This window comes from Taudactylus pleione, unplaced genomic scaffold (genome assembly GCF_031769625.1).
Source record: "Taudactylus pleione unplaced genomic scaffold, aTauple2 ptg000535l, whole genome shotgun sequence".
Lineage (NCBI taxonomy): Eukaryota > Metazoa > Chordata > Amphibia > Anura > Myobatrachidae > Taudactylus > Taudactylus pleione.
In genome coordinates this window covers 4,665,581-4,681,418 of record NW_028284937.1, presented here as the reverse complement: position 1 = coordinate 4,681,418, position 15,838 = coordinate 4,665,581, and the positions used below count along the sequence as shown (strand labels likewise).

General features: G+C 43.1%; 1 protein-coding gene across 1 annotated transcript in view; it reads left to right on the top strand.

Annotated features, from left to right (window-relative positions):
- Positions 1-15,838, top strand: part of SLC17A7 (solute carrier family 17 member 7) — a 141,696-nt gene that overhangs the window by 23,157 nt on the left and 102,701 nt on the right. The window contains exon 2 of the mRNA XM_088450985.1: positions 8,158-8,410. Coding sequence (XP_088307111.1) covers positions 8,158-8,410 — 253 coding nt within the window. The remainder of the gene's footprint in view (positions 1-8,157; positions 8,411-15,838) is intronic.

The following is a 15,838-nucleotide window of genomic DNA, read 5'->3' as shown; positions in this document are numbered from 1 at the left end:
AAAATATATTCATTTTGATGAAAAACCCACTTAAAAAATATTGATATATAAAATATACCATTGCCCTCCGGTCAACGCCATGTGGGATAAGGGTTCATCCTACAGCAAGCTATTGACCCGAAACATATCTCCAGGATATGTCAGAACTACCTTCTAAAAAGGACAAGACTTCAAATCATGGGCAGTTTCCAAACACAAGTTGATTTCACCCTTCTGTCCAGTTTATCCCAAATGTGTGTGTAAATAGCATTGAACTATCTGTTGAAATGTAAATTAATTTTTTTTTACGATTCTCCTTTCAAACAATTGTTACCATGATTTGACAGGTAGGACACTTTTAACAAGAAAATACTTATTGCCTTTGATACAGAGAGCCTCATTCAGAGGCGGTCGGAGGATGCAAGCGGTCGCTCAGAAACTGGGCGGCCACTTGCATCCTGACCGCCCGCCTCTGTTGCGGTCGTTAGGCTGTGGGTTAACACCCACAGCTCTAACCACCGCTCGGGTGATGGTCGCGATGGTCAGAGACCATCGCGACCATCGGGGCTTACTGCGAGACCCTAGGGTTATGGTCTCACTTGTCGTAAGCCCCGGAGAGCTTCTGGGTCTGTCAGAGCCGGAAGCTCTCCACTGACATCACTAGTGATGCCACCCCCCGGCCCGCCTTACAAATGGGGTGAGCTGTCAATCAACATCGACAGCTCGCCCCCTTTGGAAAGAGACCCGCTACGACCGGCGCTGTCGGTTGTAGCGGGTCTCACGCATTGCGCACAAGGGAGCCGGCTCCCTAGTGCGCATGCGCACTGGCAAAACATCGAGGCGGCCGTGCGGTCGTAGACCGTACGGCCGCCTCTGAATAAGGTCCACAGTTCCTAACAAAATATATTTATACTTTTTTGTATATTCATATTATCAACTGTTTTGTACAGTCCTCACAGCAATGAAAGCTGTTTTAGAGAAAGCAAGCGATGACATAGCTATTCCTTAATTATATGAATATAATTCACAGAAGTCGATACAAACATTAAGGTAATTTTTGTGTCATAGCACATACAGGACCTTATTCTGAAGGGCATGCAATCTGCTCGCAATGCTAATATTCACGTAGTTGGGATACTTTTTGAAGCCGTGCATGCGCCAAAAATTCTGATAACAGATATTAACTATTTGAGGTATGAACAGAGGTTAGATAGTTGAGGTGGTGACAGAGGTTAGATAGTTGAGGTGGTGACAGAGGTTAGATAGTTGAGGTGAGGACAGATGTTAGATAGTTGAGGTGAGGACAGAGGTTATTTCAAGTGGGTACACATCTGAAAGATATATCTGCAGATGGAGCGATCTGCAGATATATCTGTAGATGATGGTCGTTCATACACACTGAATGACCATCATCTATCCGGCAGCCGTGGGACCCGTAGGCCAGGAGGCGGGTCGGGGGTGGGTCCGCCCCACTCCCTGCGGTTGCTGCTGCATGTGTACTGCAGACCTCCCGTACACACTTACCGATGGACAGATATGTCTGAAGACATATCTGTACCTCGGCTGTGCAGCACAGCCAATGCAATATGTCTGTGAACGATGTTGTTCACGGACATATTGTCTGTACACACTGGCCGACGGGCAGCAGATATATTGGCCGATTAATTGATCGGCCATTGCTCCACTCTACTCCGTGCCAGCAACTTCTCTCCCGCCCGTGCAAAAAATAAAAAAAATAATTTACACCAAAAAATATACAGTTGCCGACCTCTTTAGGCCACTGGCTGCTGCGGCATCCCGGGGACAGCGCTGCAGCACCCCAGGGAGCCGTGGCGCACATTTTGGGAACCACTGGGTTAGCTGGTTGAAGTTAGGACAGAGGTTAGCTAGTTGAAGTGGGGACATAGGTTTGATAGTTGAGTGTGGCAGGAGGGCATTTTAGGTTAAGTAGTGAAACCTTATTTCATACTTGTGAAAGAGTTTAAGGTAAGGGTTACCATATCAGATGATCTACTAAGGTTAGCTAAATGAAAACCCTGCTACACAGCAGTGGCGTAACTAGGACAGGGCCACTAGGGCTCGTGTCCTGGGTAGCGTGGAACCAGCGGCGTGGGGGGGTAGGGGTGCCGCCGGCCACGGTACAGGCCCCTTGTCAGCCAGTGTAGTGCAGACAGTTACCCACACATCACTGTCGGCGCTGCAGCGATGTGTGTTTCAGCAGCCAATGAGAGTCAGACAGACTCTCATTGGCTGCTGCGCCCACTGCCAGTGCCGGGCTGGAGCTCACTCATGAGCTCCACCTTTCCGGCTCCTGCAGTGGGTACCAAGCGGGCGGACGGAGGAGCAGACGGCGGCAGGCGTGGCAGGAGCGGGGATTCAGATAAGTCAGTATGTCTGTGTGTGTTATGTAAGGGGCACTACTGGCACTGTGTCACTACTGGGGGCACTGAATATGGAGGACTACTACAAAATGATTCAATCAAAAAAAAATGTTGCTAAAGGGTTACTACATTGAACAGCTACCAAAAAACACAATTGAAGATGTTCTGCATACAAGGACACTATTCAATTTCTTTATTAAGGTGAGAAAAGAGCAATCTCTGGTGAAAATGGGTGTTATAACTTATTGCTGAGATGTGCCGACTGTCTGTGATGAAAGCGAAGTCTATTTAACAAGGATCGCAGCGTTACATGTATGGATGTAAATTAATCCTCCATTAGATATTGCCATATCAGGATGATGAGAGTAAATATTCATAGAAAAAAATGTTGGTTTTTTGCAGTGAATAAATTTTTTATTCCAAAAGCTAGTAATTTATTTATTTATTTTAAAATATTTATTATACATTTTTTTAACATTGTTTCTTTGACAAGAAGGTCTATAAGCTCTTGTCTTGGCTTCTAGTTCTGGGTGAACGGGCAAGCTGGATCATGCATGCGCTGATACACCAGAACTGGGACCAATCAATTGGTAAAATTATTCTTACCACTCTTGGCGATACTATATTAGTAAACTGTGACAATAACTGATTTTCTATCAGTACAACAAGAGGTAAAAGAAAATCTGTGTTATCACCGCATAATAATAATATATAGGCCCATATGGGATGTACACATATATGGTTTTATTTATTTATGTAATATTTTGATATATTTATATACAGTCTTATTTTACTTTAAAGATTGTTTTGGCCTCGTCATTCAGTGTAATATTTTTTCCAGAATTATAGTCTATAAATTAATTTTTTTCAATATGACTATAAATTAGTACATTATTAGAGAAAGTAGAGACCTATTAGGGACAGCCCAGTGAAGGAAAAGATAAATCAGCACTAATTATAGAACACATCGCCAAATAAATTGGTAGCTGCTTTAATCCTGTTCCTTTTAATCCACTCTATAAATAGTTTATTCAAGACAAGTGATAATTTTTTTTCTCAGCTTTTCAGGCTCTTTTTCTCAGCTATAATGTGAAGGTGAAAGATTTCACAGCTGTTAATGAGCCATTTTTAAACATTGAAACACAGCAATAAAAAAGGAACCAGTTAACAGTTATATGATCAGAGAACCATTTTGTTTCCTATAGTTACTGATTCACAAAATGGCTCCTGGAGTTTTTACATCTTCCTGCACATATTAAGCAAAGTCTCTTTGTTATATTTCTGTAGTTCATAAAACATATTTTATAATAACTGTTTGCAGAAGGGAGGGTGTGCCACTATGAAGCCCAATTGGCCTGTATAATTCAGACCACAAACTAAATAAGCTTCTTTTGATTACAGTGGTGCAATGTATCGTTAGATAGTGCATGTAACAGAACCACATCGTTCTTTGCAATCATCCCATCTGCTGTGTAGAATAGCAGATGGAACGATGCGATGAACAATGTACACACTATACGAAGTTATGATATGTTGTTCCGATCCGTGTCAGGACTATATATCGTACGATATATAGTATAGTGTGTACTCAGCTTAACAAATATAAGATGCATGAAGTTGCTGTTTGGTTTATTTTATCAACATGACATGTAAGTTAATAAGCAGGGTTAGGGACCAGTTTGCATATTAGTAACTGAGTAAGGTGTTCACTTGACTTCAACCAGTATAATCTCACATAGGGCTCTATTTACTAAAATCCGAAATTTTAATGCAGATTGTAGTAGGGATGTGCGCCGGACCATTTTTGCCGGATTTGGTTCTAATTCGTCATCCGGCTTTGGATTTGGATTTGCCAAACTGCGGTGACTGGTTTTGGATTTGGATTTTTTTACAAAAATGTACAAAAAATGCTAACATCACGTAAATTGGTCTTTTTTTTCTTCCTAGAGTATTATTAACCTCAATAACATTAATTTCCAGTCAATTTAGACCATATCACAGCTTATAATATTGTTTTCAACATTATTGGCCAAAGGTTGCAGTGAGCTGACTGGTTACTAAGCGACAAAGCAGCGGCACAACAACACAGACACCACAGTATAAAGCACATCTATGACACATTGCCACACAGAAGTGGCAGAAATGAAAAGTAGTGCACCCACCCAGTGGGGTACGGCCAGCAGAATCACAGTACTTGTTTACATAGTGGGCTACGGCCCAAGGAGTCACAGTGCACAATCTTATTCACATTACACCGCACATAGGGCCTGATTCACATTACACCATAAAGTAGTGTCTCTTATTTATGTTACGACACACAGTAGTGCCCCTTTTACACAATGCCCACAGTAGTGACCCTTTTACACAATGCCCACAGTAGTGACCCTTATACTCAAAGCCCACAGCAGTAATGCCCCTTATACAATGCCCACAGTAGTAGTGCCACTTATACAATGCCCACAGCAATAGTGTCACTCACACAATGCTCCCAGCAGTGGTGTCCCTTACACAGTGCCCCCAGCAGTGGTGTCCCTTACACAATGCCCCCAGTAGTGGTGCCCCCTATGCAGTCCCCTTAGTAGTAGGGCCCCCTATGCAGTGCCCCCAGTAGTAGTATGCCCCCTAGTATGTCCCCCCAGTAGTATGCCCCCCATTAGCAGGCCCCCAGTAGTATGCCCCCCCAGTAGTATGCCCCCATAAGCAGGCCCCCAGTAGTATGCCCCCCAGTAGTATGCCCCCCATTAGCAGCCCCCCAGTAGTATGTCCCCATTAGCAGGCCCCCAGTAGTATGCCCCCCCAGTAGTAAGCCCCCCCAGTAGTAGGCCCCCCATTAGCAGGCCCCTCCATTAGCAGGCCCCCATACACACATTAAAAAAAAAAAACTTACCTGTATCCCCGCTACAGCCACCGTCCACTCTGTTGTCACGCGACGAGGAGGGAGCCGGAAGATGGAGCTCCTGAGTGAGCTCCAGCCGGCTCCCTCCGTGCAGCAGCCAATGAGAGTCTGTGTGACTCTCATTGGCTGCTGTAACAAACACACAGCTGCCACTGGCGGCTGTGTGTTTGTTCTGTGTAGGACAGACCGCTATCACAGCGTTCTGCCCTACACTCGAAGAGCCCTGATGTCAGATTCTCTAGCGAGAATCCGACATCAGGCGGTCGCCGTTCGGTCCCAAACGGGGATCCGAGTCAGGCGGGGAACACCCGAACAGGGTTCGGGTGGACTCGGATCACCTATGTTCAGAGCGGTTCGGATTCCACAGAATCCGAACCGCTCATCTCTAGATTGTAGTGTTATATCAACGACTGAATTCGCATTGGGGGAGGTCGCCCTGTCCCCTGTGACCTCCCCCTTCCCCCCCCCCCGCGATCCCCCCTCACTTAATTACACTTACCTGCAGTGATCGGTGCTCCGGTGATGTCCTCCGTGGCTCCGGTCAGCTGACATCCCATACTGCATTGGGCCCCAGTGCAGGCTGGGAGACCAGCTGACTGGAGGGGAGACATCACCGGAGCCCCAATCACTGGTCCCTGGACTCAGGTAAGTTTTTTTTTTACTAATTATTATCTTTTTTTTTACAGTGTATCAGCGTGTGGTCTGTTTAGACCACACAGCTGATCACTGGGGCCGGCTCCGGGCTCTGCTCTGCCTGTTAGAGCAGAGCAGGAGTCCGGTAACTGGGGAAGACCCTGGATAACGCCACCTCCAGGTGGCGTTATTATCACAGGGCTTTCCCCGGTATTTTTTCACAATTTATGTGATAATTAGGGGTTGGAGTAGAATTTTACGAATTCTACTCCAATTGCCCTGTAGTAATTGTTGGTGATACTAAAATAATGTGAAAAGGGTGTGAGAACACTTTATTTTTCACTTTATTTTAGTAAAAATAATGTTAATAAATAGAGCCCATAGTCTCCTATCCTCAGCAAGAGTACTGTTAATACATTTGAAAGAAGACTGCACAAAAGTCAATGGTTACGTTCTGATTGCATTGGCCAACAATTTTAGATAATTATCCAATTGGTATAATTTTGGGGCCACAAGAGATGCACTAAGGTAGAGATGAGCGGAATGGTTTTGCTGAAAACTACACACCAGAACTTTAGTCTTTTGAGTTGATCTGAGTACCACCTCGGGTCTTCTCGCAAAGTTCGGATCTCAGGTCTAAAAACCGGATCTAAAGGATTATAGATTGCATTTAAGTCCCTCCCATGTGATTTCTGGTGCTGTGACTTTGTTAAAAAAAATTGACTGGAAGTGAATGTTATTGATGGTAATAATACTATAGGACCATAGCAGGTCCAAGTTACATGATTTTAGCTGTTTTTATAAATTTTTAAAGATTTCCAAAATCAAAACCGAAACAAAACACTTGAGGGTGGTTTCTCCAAAACCAAAACCAAATCACAACAAAGATTTAGAACCAAAACCAAAACACGGAAGTCTGAGCACATCTCAATATCAGGCCATTTCCTTAGTACTTGCCAGGATATGACAGCATGTTTGACTAGCAGAAGACTTTTCTATTGGGTGATAATGGGGGAGATGTATCAAGCAGTGAAGACGTTCATTGCCCATAGCAAACGATCAGGTAAAAGGTAGCATTTAGCAAGTACAGTATATTCTATAAAATAATAGGTATTAGCTATTTGATTGCTATGGGTAATGTCTCCACTCTTTACACTGCTTGATACATCTCCCACTACATAACATAAAGTTCCTCAGGAACAACAAAAAGCATGTCTGGAAATGGTCATGGTAGTAGAGAGCAGTGCCGGGCCCCGGAACTGTAGATGGCATGATCTAATCGCCTACAAATAAAGTCTAAAAAATAATAATTGTGGTGCCGCGCAACACCAGGGGGCGCCGTGCTCCACTCAGTTAGGGGTGGATCCAAGGGAGGGGGCACAATCACAATGATCATTCCCCCCTTCTCCCTCTGCACATCAAGTGCAAGCAGAGGAGACTGCTGCACTACTGAGCTCATCCGCACCAGCCTTCCTAAACCTACCACAGCTGTAAGCACGGCTGGGGAGAGAGGCTGCTGCTACTGTCAGCTAAGAGGGTACAACTGGTGGCATCAAGCCCGGGCCCCCCCAACAAGCCAGGGCCGGGTAATTAGAACCAGCTTACTCCCACACTCTTGGTGCCCCTGGGAATGGTAACACCAATAAGTGCACAACAGATGGCTTATGTCCTCGATTGTTCATGCGGTTATCTAACAGCTAGGTGACACGACTTTGTAACTTTTGACTTTTTAGATATCACTTTAATTGGTAGATAGTGAAAGTCAATTAAACTATATACCAATTATTATTTTCCATACCACTGATATATCTAACATAGGCCCCCATTTAATAACGAGTTTTCTCACCAAAACGAGTGATACATTTCACTGTGTATAATAAATGGTGCGCCAGCCAATCAGCTTCCAACTGTCATTTTTCTAACAGTTGACAGTTGGGAGCTGATTGGCTAGAGCACCATTTATCATACACAGTGACATTTATCACTCGTGTTGGTGATAAAACTCGTTAGTAAATGAGGCCCATATTTTATTAATCCTCAGTCAATTGCCATTTCTTTGAGAAAGCTGGAAACAGCATTTAGTATTAGTGAATGCTTTCAGGTTTTGTAAACCAATGCATACCTTGCCATGTTTATTTCCAAATATGAAATAATTTTTTTGGAGAGTTACATCTTATAATATTATGTTTTATTTGATTCATTGATTGTTTTTTTTTCTTTATTCAATTACAGCAAGTAGGTTTGACTGTTATTTCTTGATCATTGCAGGATATTGGAAAAACGACAGGCGAATGGGGAAACGATCGAGCTGACAGAGGAAGGACGGGCTGTGACAGTAACCGAGAAAAGACAGCCTGTAGTAGACTGTACATGCTTTGGGTTACCCCGTCGTTACATCATTGCTATCATGAGTGGACTGGGGTTCTGTATATCTTTTGGCATCAGATGCAACCTGGGTGTGGCCATTGTCAGTATGGTGAACAATAACACGGTGTATAAAGGGAATAAGCTAGTTATGGAGGTAAGAAAGTTCATGGTGGGCGCTGAGTACTTTAAAAAATATGCTGCTAATGAAACTATATGGGGGAGATGTAACAAACCTTTGAGAGAGATGTAGTGCAGAAGTTGCCGATATGTGACCCTCATCACTTTGATGCTTTTGAACATAGTACTTTAGCTGATTATCACTCAGCTTCCATGGCGATAAAATACTGGTAAATCATGGCAATAAAGCCTTTATTCTGTTTACCAATAAGAACATGTGAGTAACCTGTATAAATGCAGGGATCTACCCAGGCTTGCCTACCCTCCCGATTTGGCCGGGAGCCTCCCGAATATCGGGTGCCACTCCCGGCCCCTCAGAAAGGCGGGCAAGCTTCCCGGCATCCCACCTACCCTCCCGACCTCCCCCTAGAATAAATTAGAAATCCCAGCAGCGGAGGGGCCGGTGACGCGATTTGCGCTGAATCGCGTCATCGTGGCCCCGCCCCCTGCTTCACAATAAAATAATGGCATTGTGAAGAGGGGGCGGGCCATGATGACGCAATCACATGGCCCTGTCCCCGGCTCCGCCCCCAATGTGTCATAACTGTCCAGACACGCCCCCCGCTGTTAGCCGACAATCAGCTCCCTCCCGGCAAGTATGGATCTACCTATAGCACTTTGGTTTGTTGCAGTCCCTCTATTTTTTAAGGCACAACAGTCCCCATAGTAGTCACTGCATTTTTCTCAGAGATGGATCCTTCAGAGCCTTTCCAGTCTTCGGTAATGACTGCGCCTGCATAGTAACTATGCTGGGTCTGAACCTGGAAGCAAAGTGATCTTATAAGCAATCATTTTAATTTTTTTACTTCACAACGATGGGCTCCTATTGGAGCCAGTGTCCCTGCACGTAATTCTTAAAACACTGCCCTTATACATAATATCTTATTGTCATGTTACATGACTTAAATGCGACCAATGGTAAATTGGCCCCCAACTGAGCAAGACAGCCTGGTCTCCTGCAAAATTTGATTTGGCGGTCAGGATCCCGACACCGGCATCCCGACAGGGTTAGGAATCAGGATACCTACACATGTCGGTAAGTATCCTAACCCTACCCCACACCCTACCCCTCCCTCCCCGCACCCTAAACCTAACCTCCCCCCTAGTGCCTAACCTCCCCCCTAGTGCCTAACCCTAACCTCCCTCCCTGGTACATAACCCTAACCCTCCCCCTAACCCCACTACTTACCATTGGGATGCCGGCCCCAGGATTCTGACTGGTGTCAGGATTTCGGAGCCGGCATTCTGAGCGCCGACATCCCGACAGCCGGGATTTCAACTATCTCCCATCTCCCCCATACTCTTAATTTGAAAGTTTTTTTAAAATACAACCACTATAAATGTCACACAGTGTAAGGAGATTGCGGGAGCTATAATTTTGCCAGCAGCTATAATTAGTGAATAACTTTGTTCTTTCCTCTTCTGTTTTGTCTTCTGATGATCATGAGTCAACTAATATCACAGCCTATAATTTTGGATATGTATATTAGATTTGACACTGGTTGTTAAGATTACTATATTAGACTAAATTACTATATTTTACTATTTCGAAGTGCCGGGAATTTTCCTTTTTTTTCGTTATTGCAATAACGCCAACATCAACAGTTTGGCACAAATCAGACAACGGCACAGTGCACATTCATGATCGGACAAGCGCTGTCAGGTGACACCCCCATCCTGCTAGGAAACACCTATATAGTGAAGTTAAAGTGAGATTTTTGGGGATTATTATGAGTTATGTGGTAATGATGAGTGGTCACTGTTGTATACTACTTGGTGGTGGTAAGCACAGTAAATAATATACCCCAGCAGAATCACCACATATACCAGATAGTTCTTAGAGTTAACCTGTACCCTGGTTTATTGGGCATCAATGTGTCTGTACAGCGTACTTCGTGTTACATGCACCTGGTATCTTGATGGAGCAGAACATATAAATCACCAGCTGGTGATTTATGTGGGCAGCGGTGCATATAATGTACAAGTGGTATACTTTGGCAGCTATCTCTCTCTGGAGTAGATGTACTAATCCTTGGAGAGAGATAAAGTGGAGAGAGATAAAGTACCAACCAATCAACTCTTAACTATAATTTTTCAAACACAGCCTGTAAAGTGACAGTTAGGAGCTGAATGGCTGGTACTTTATCTCTATCCACTTTATCGCTCTCCACAGCTTACTACATCTCTGTAACGTATAATAGCAGGATCTCACCAGAGCTAAGTGGAACATGTCTATGTCCCACTGTGGTGCTCATAGACAGTAAACAAGATGGCTACGCTCATGTGCAGAAGAACAAAACCTGCAGCCATCTTGGTAAAGGTCAAATGCAGTGGCTTAACTACTGTGGGTGCAGGGGGTGCGGCAGCTATGGGGCCCGGCCCTCCCCCTGCACCTAAGGTGCCAGGCCTCTGTCCACGGCCCTTCCCTCCACACCCTCCTCACTCCCACATCACTCTCCTCACTCCCCTCTGCTCCACTTACCTGCTCCGCGGTCACAGCCCCCCGCTCCGTGGTCACGCCCCCCCCGCTCCGTGGCCGCGTCTTCCCAGTCAGCTCCGCCTCCAGCTCTCCCCATTGACTGATACTGGGAAAAGGCGTGGTCGCCTCCTCCCAGCATCAGTCAGTGAGATGGAGCCGACCGGGAGAGAAGGTGCGCCTGCCATGCACAGCGCGACCATGGATCAGGTAAGTCGGGGAGTGAAGGGGGGGCCTCTGGCCAAGGGGGGTCCACGGGACGAGAGCGGGGGTGGTAGGCTGAGAGGGGAGGCCACGGGCTGAGAGGGGGGCCTGTGCTATGGGCCTCCCCGTAGGTACTGTATAGTTACACCCCTTGTCAAATGCTTCCCCAAAGGACCACAATGGAGACAGTGCAGTAGCACACTCCATATTTCAAAAGGCACCAATTGCTTTAGATTTAAATGCTTTGGTGAATGGTGAATATTCGCTGTTGGATGGTTGATGGCTCAAATGTTCAATGAATTTATAGTCACCAAACACCGGCCTAAACCCGCCTACTCATCAAGTCTGTCTCTGTGAGACACTTTTGTCTAAGGCTCATTTGTTTAGGTGCAAAAATAAGTTTGGATTGTAATATGATTTATGATCAGCAGAAGTTACAGAATCCTGTTGAATACATCCACTGTTTTCACAAGTCAATGAACTAATATGAGAAACCACAGCGTGCATTTAATGAATTTTTTGCTATAACCAATTTCATGTTGACTGCACCATATATCCACAGTAACAAATACTACATAACAGTCATAATACAGCTTAGTTGTTTCTTAAAGGACTAATGGGTCTATGTACTAAGTCGTGGAGAGAGATAAAGTGGATGGCGGTAAAGTACCAACCAATCAGCTCCTAGCTGTCACTTTTCAGGCTGTGTTTGAAAAATTACAGCTGATTGGTCCGCTTTATCTCTCTCCAAAGCTTAGTATATAGACCCCTAATAAACCCTATCAGTGAAAGTTTCATATATGAACTATGTAGGTGAAAACATTGCTCTGTATTTAGCTGACATTCAACTGCAGCTCTGTTATAAAGTAACATATTACCTCCCAACACTATTACGGACAACTGCAGACAACAGGCTACATCTTTACAATCTTTAATGGAGTCTGATACTATCATTTGTGTATAAATCAAGCACGCACTGGCCTCAATCTAAAAAAAAGTAACCTCTCAAATAAATAGAGTAATACTTATTAATAATAACTAATACAATCATATAACTAATATACAAATTGATTGAAAACAATACCACACAATGCAACTTAGTAGTATCTCAGCAATTGGTCAAAATATGCCTTAAGTAATCACTATGGAACGAGACTTAGCTCAATACATTTTCAATTAGAAACTCTGTATAATTGATCTTACTATTACCACACAAACAGTTTCCATTATAATGGGTTGGCATGATTGCCAGAAGCAATTTATATAACTAGTATGCAGGTGATTGGAAACAGTCGTCACAGTTCTTATTCCGACTCTAGTAAGTGTGTGGTGGTCGCCATCCCAAAGTATAGTCTTTCGAATGAGTATAAGAAATCTTGAAGCTCATCCCAGTCAATATAAATAAATCCAAATTCTGTCCTTCAGCAAAATTCAAATTGCTTTCTTTTACACCGACATGAAAATCCCGGTTTGATGCACATGAACACGCATCAACCCTGGATTTTTGTTAGTGTAAATGAATCCACCCGGGTCCAAGGACCTGGAGATCCAACTCAGGTAGCTTGCAGGGTTGGCCACGGGTCATTCCCGTGCCACCCTGCATTGTAAATGGCGCAATTCGGGTCACGATGACCCATATCGTGCCGCATTCTACCTGATTGGATGGCTTCAGTGATGCTTGGAGATTACATCATCTCCAAGCATCAACTGCAATGCAGGAAGAGCCGGGTCACTGAAGACCCAGGTCCAGTGTGAACGATGTTCTAAAGTGACCCCGGGTTGGCGCCGCAGTAGGTAAGTGTCTGTCCCAGGTCTGGTCTGGGTTGGAAACATGTTCCAAATCCTGGTTTAGACCTGGGACTTTGGTGTAAAAGCAGTGTGACTAGTGCATTGTGTCAGAAGATACAGACTTTGTTAAAGCTTTTGGCAGTGCAGCTTATTGTATTGTGCTTTGCAATTGGGAACAAAACAGTAATAAAACAAGACTGGGTAATATAACAAAAAATTAAACCAAAAAATGGTGATGCGCTAATCAAAAGGGTAATGTTCCCAATATGGCAGAAGCAGAAGTTCAGGACACCATCTGTTTAAATCAATACATTTTATGTTATAAATACGTATACATCAATATCTAAAAACTAAACATATAAAGCTTCTCATTAAAAATATATAACACTGCTGACATAATTTTGCAGAGTAAGAATATGATATGGACAGCCTCAAACACAGAAAGAAAAAAATTAATTCCAATCAGCAACAGACTGTTTCAAAATAATATAAATTTGTCAGTGATCTTCCACCAAACAACTAGGAGTAAAAAAAAACAAGGTGTGTGTAATAGGAGGGCTTATTCATCCATCCAGCACATAATTATCGGGACTCCGTAATATGTTATATTGTGTGCTGAGATCACTGACAAATTAAAATTATTTTGAAACAGTGTGTTACTGATTGTATTTAGATGGTGTCCTGAATTTCTGTTTCTGCCATATTGGGAACATTACCCTTTTGATTAGCGCATCACCATTTTTCGGTTTCATTTATTGTTGTTGATGTGAGCCCTCACACGCTCTCTGGGTGTATTACTGCTTTAATAATTTAACTACTATTATTAGCGCCAGGTATTGGGGGATAGTGGTTAGTTTCTTTACTGGGTAATATAGACAGTCATAGAAGTAAGAGGGCCCTGATCACAAGCTTACAAAATATAATGTCAAAAAGTGGCATTACTTCCTGTTCAACTATATTTTAAAGGGGCCCTTCCCCCATAATTATTATTTACATCTACATGGTGTACATTTTATACCCCTCACCCATAATGCTAAAAGTTTTATTAAATCAAATTATCTACATGACAGTTTCAACTATGACTGCGTTCACTGTGGGCTTATCTTACAGCCTAGCTCCATGCCCATAAACACTTGATGGTTTGTAGACCGGCATTCCTGTAGAATTCCCCTGACTTCTCTTCTTCATATGTGATAACACATGATGGTGCTTATTATTATCCTTTATTTATATGGTGCCACAAGTGCTCCGCAGCGCCTTACAAAGTACATAAACAAATAATTTGACAACTGACTTACAGTACAAAATAGGACAAGGACATGGATAATATACATTGCTACATAAGTGACCATAACACCTAGATATGCAACAGAGTGTAAGCAACCAAGTGTTAGGTGCCCTGGTGGGGGGTAAGAAGTAGGTGAAAGTAAAATAAGGAGAAGCACAAGAGGGTAGATGCCCTGCTCGTAAGAGCTTACATTCTCAAGGGGAAGGGCAGACAAGCAGGTGTGACACAGATGGTGTAAATGGAGGAAGGAGCATGTTGCAGCAAGTTGGGATGGGAGCTGGAAGGTTTCAATGAAGTAGTGGGTCTTGAGAGCCCGTTTGAAGGATTGTAAAGAGAAGGAGAGTCTGATAGGGAGAGGGAGAGAGTTCCAAAGGTCGGGAGCAGCACGGGCAAAATCTTGGAGGCAGGAGTGGGAGGAAGTAATCAGTTGGCATGAGAGGTGGCGTGCATTAGTTGAGCGAAGGGGGTGGCCAGGAGAGTGGAGGGAGATGAGGTCAGAGATGTAAATGGGAGAGGAATGGGTGAGGGCTTTGTAAGCAAGTGTGAGAACCTTGAATTGGGTTCTAAAAGGGAAGGGGAGCCAGTGGAGGGCTTGTAGGAGAGGGGAGGCAGATGTAGAGCGTTTGAAGAGGAAAATGAGTTGAGTTTATATTCAGTATAATGTACTCATATATAGTGAACTGCCTTACTTTTTAACAATAATCACCCACATTGTAACAGCACTGTCTGAAACATTGTTCTTTTGGATATATTGGACACTAAATTATACTTATGACTAATTTTCATACAGTACTAATAGATACCAACAACTTGATCCTTTGAAGATATTTCCTTTGATATCATTGGCTCCAGACTAAAGCCATCTGTGGAGATGCTCACTTTCTTTATTGATGTAGCTATTGGTGTCCATCGAGTTTTTGTAGCTTTTAGTTTGTAATTGGCCAATGTCAACATATATGGTTAAATCCAAAAAGTTGACTTTAGTATTACTGATATGAGTTTAAAATTGAGGAAATTATTGTTGAGATATGAACAGAAGAGATTAAGGTCTTCAGGAGTTCCCTATCAAAAAATAAATAAAACATCATCTATATAATGGTGCCATGATACCGGCTTCCCCCCATGCTTGACTATGCCAAAAGTTATCCTCCTCCTATTTGATGAGAAACAAACTAGCATAGTGGGGGGCAAACCTGGTATCCATGGCGGTCCCGATGCATTGATGTAATAATCACAGTTGAAAAAAAAATAGTTATTGAGAATGAAATTAATACCATCTTTGATAAAATTATTATTATTTTTTTGTTAAATCTTTTTATTGAAATTTTACATATAAAAAACTTAGATGATTTGTGTTAAGTACAAATAGATATTATGGTAACAATTTGACATATATGGAAATTATGACCAGAATATAAAATATATATAGTCAGACAATGAACTCACTATACAGCAGTAACAATATCTGAAATGATGATGCACATAGGGGTCTTAATACTAGTTTGAGAAAATATGAATATCTGTACTCAGAGGCCTGCTCTGAATTTTTCCCTATTCGTGCAATTTGAGAAAACATCAAAAGAAAAAAGGAAAGATATGAAATCGCTACCTACATGAATTAAACCAGATTAACAGACATTTCCATCATT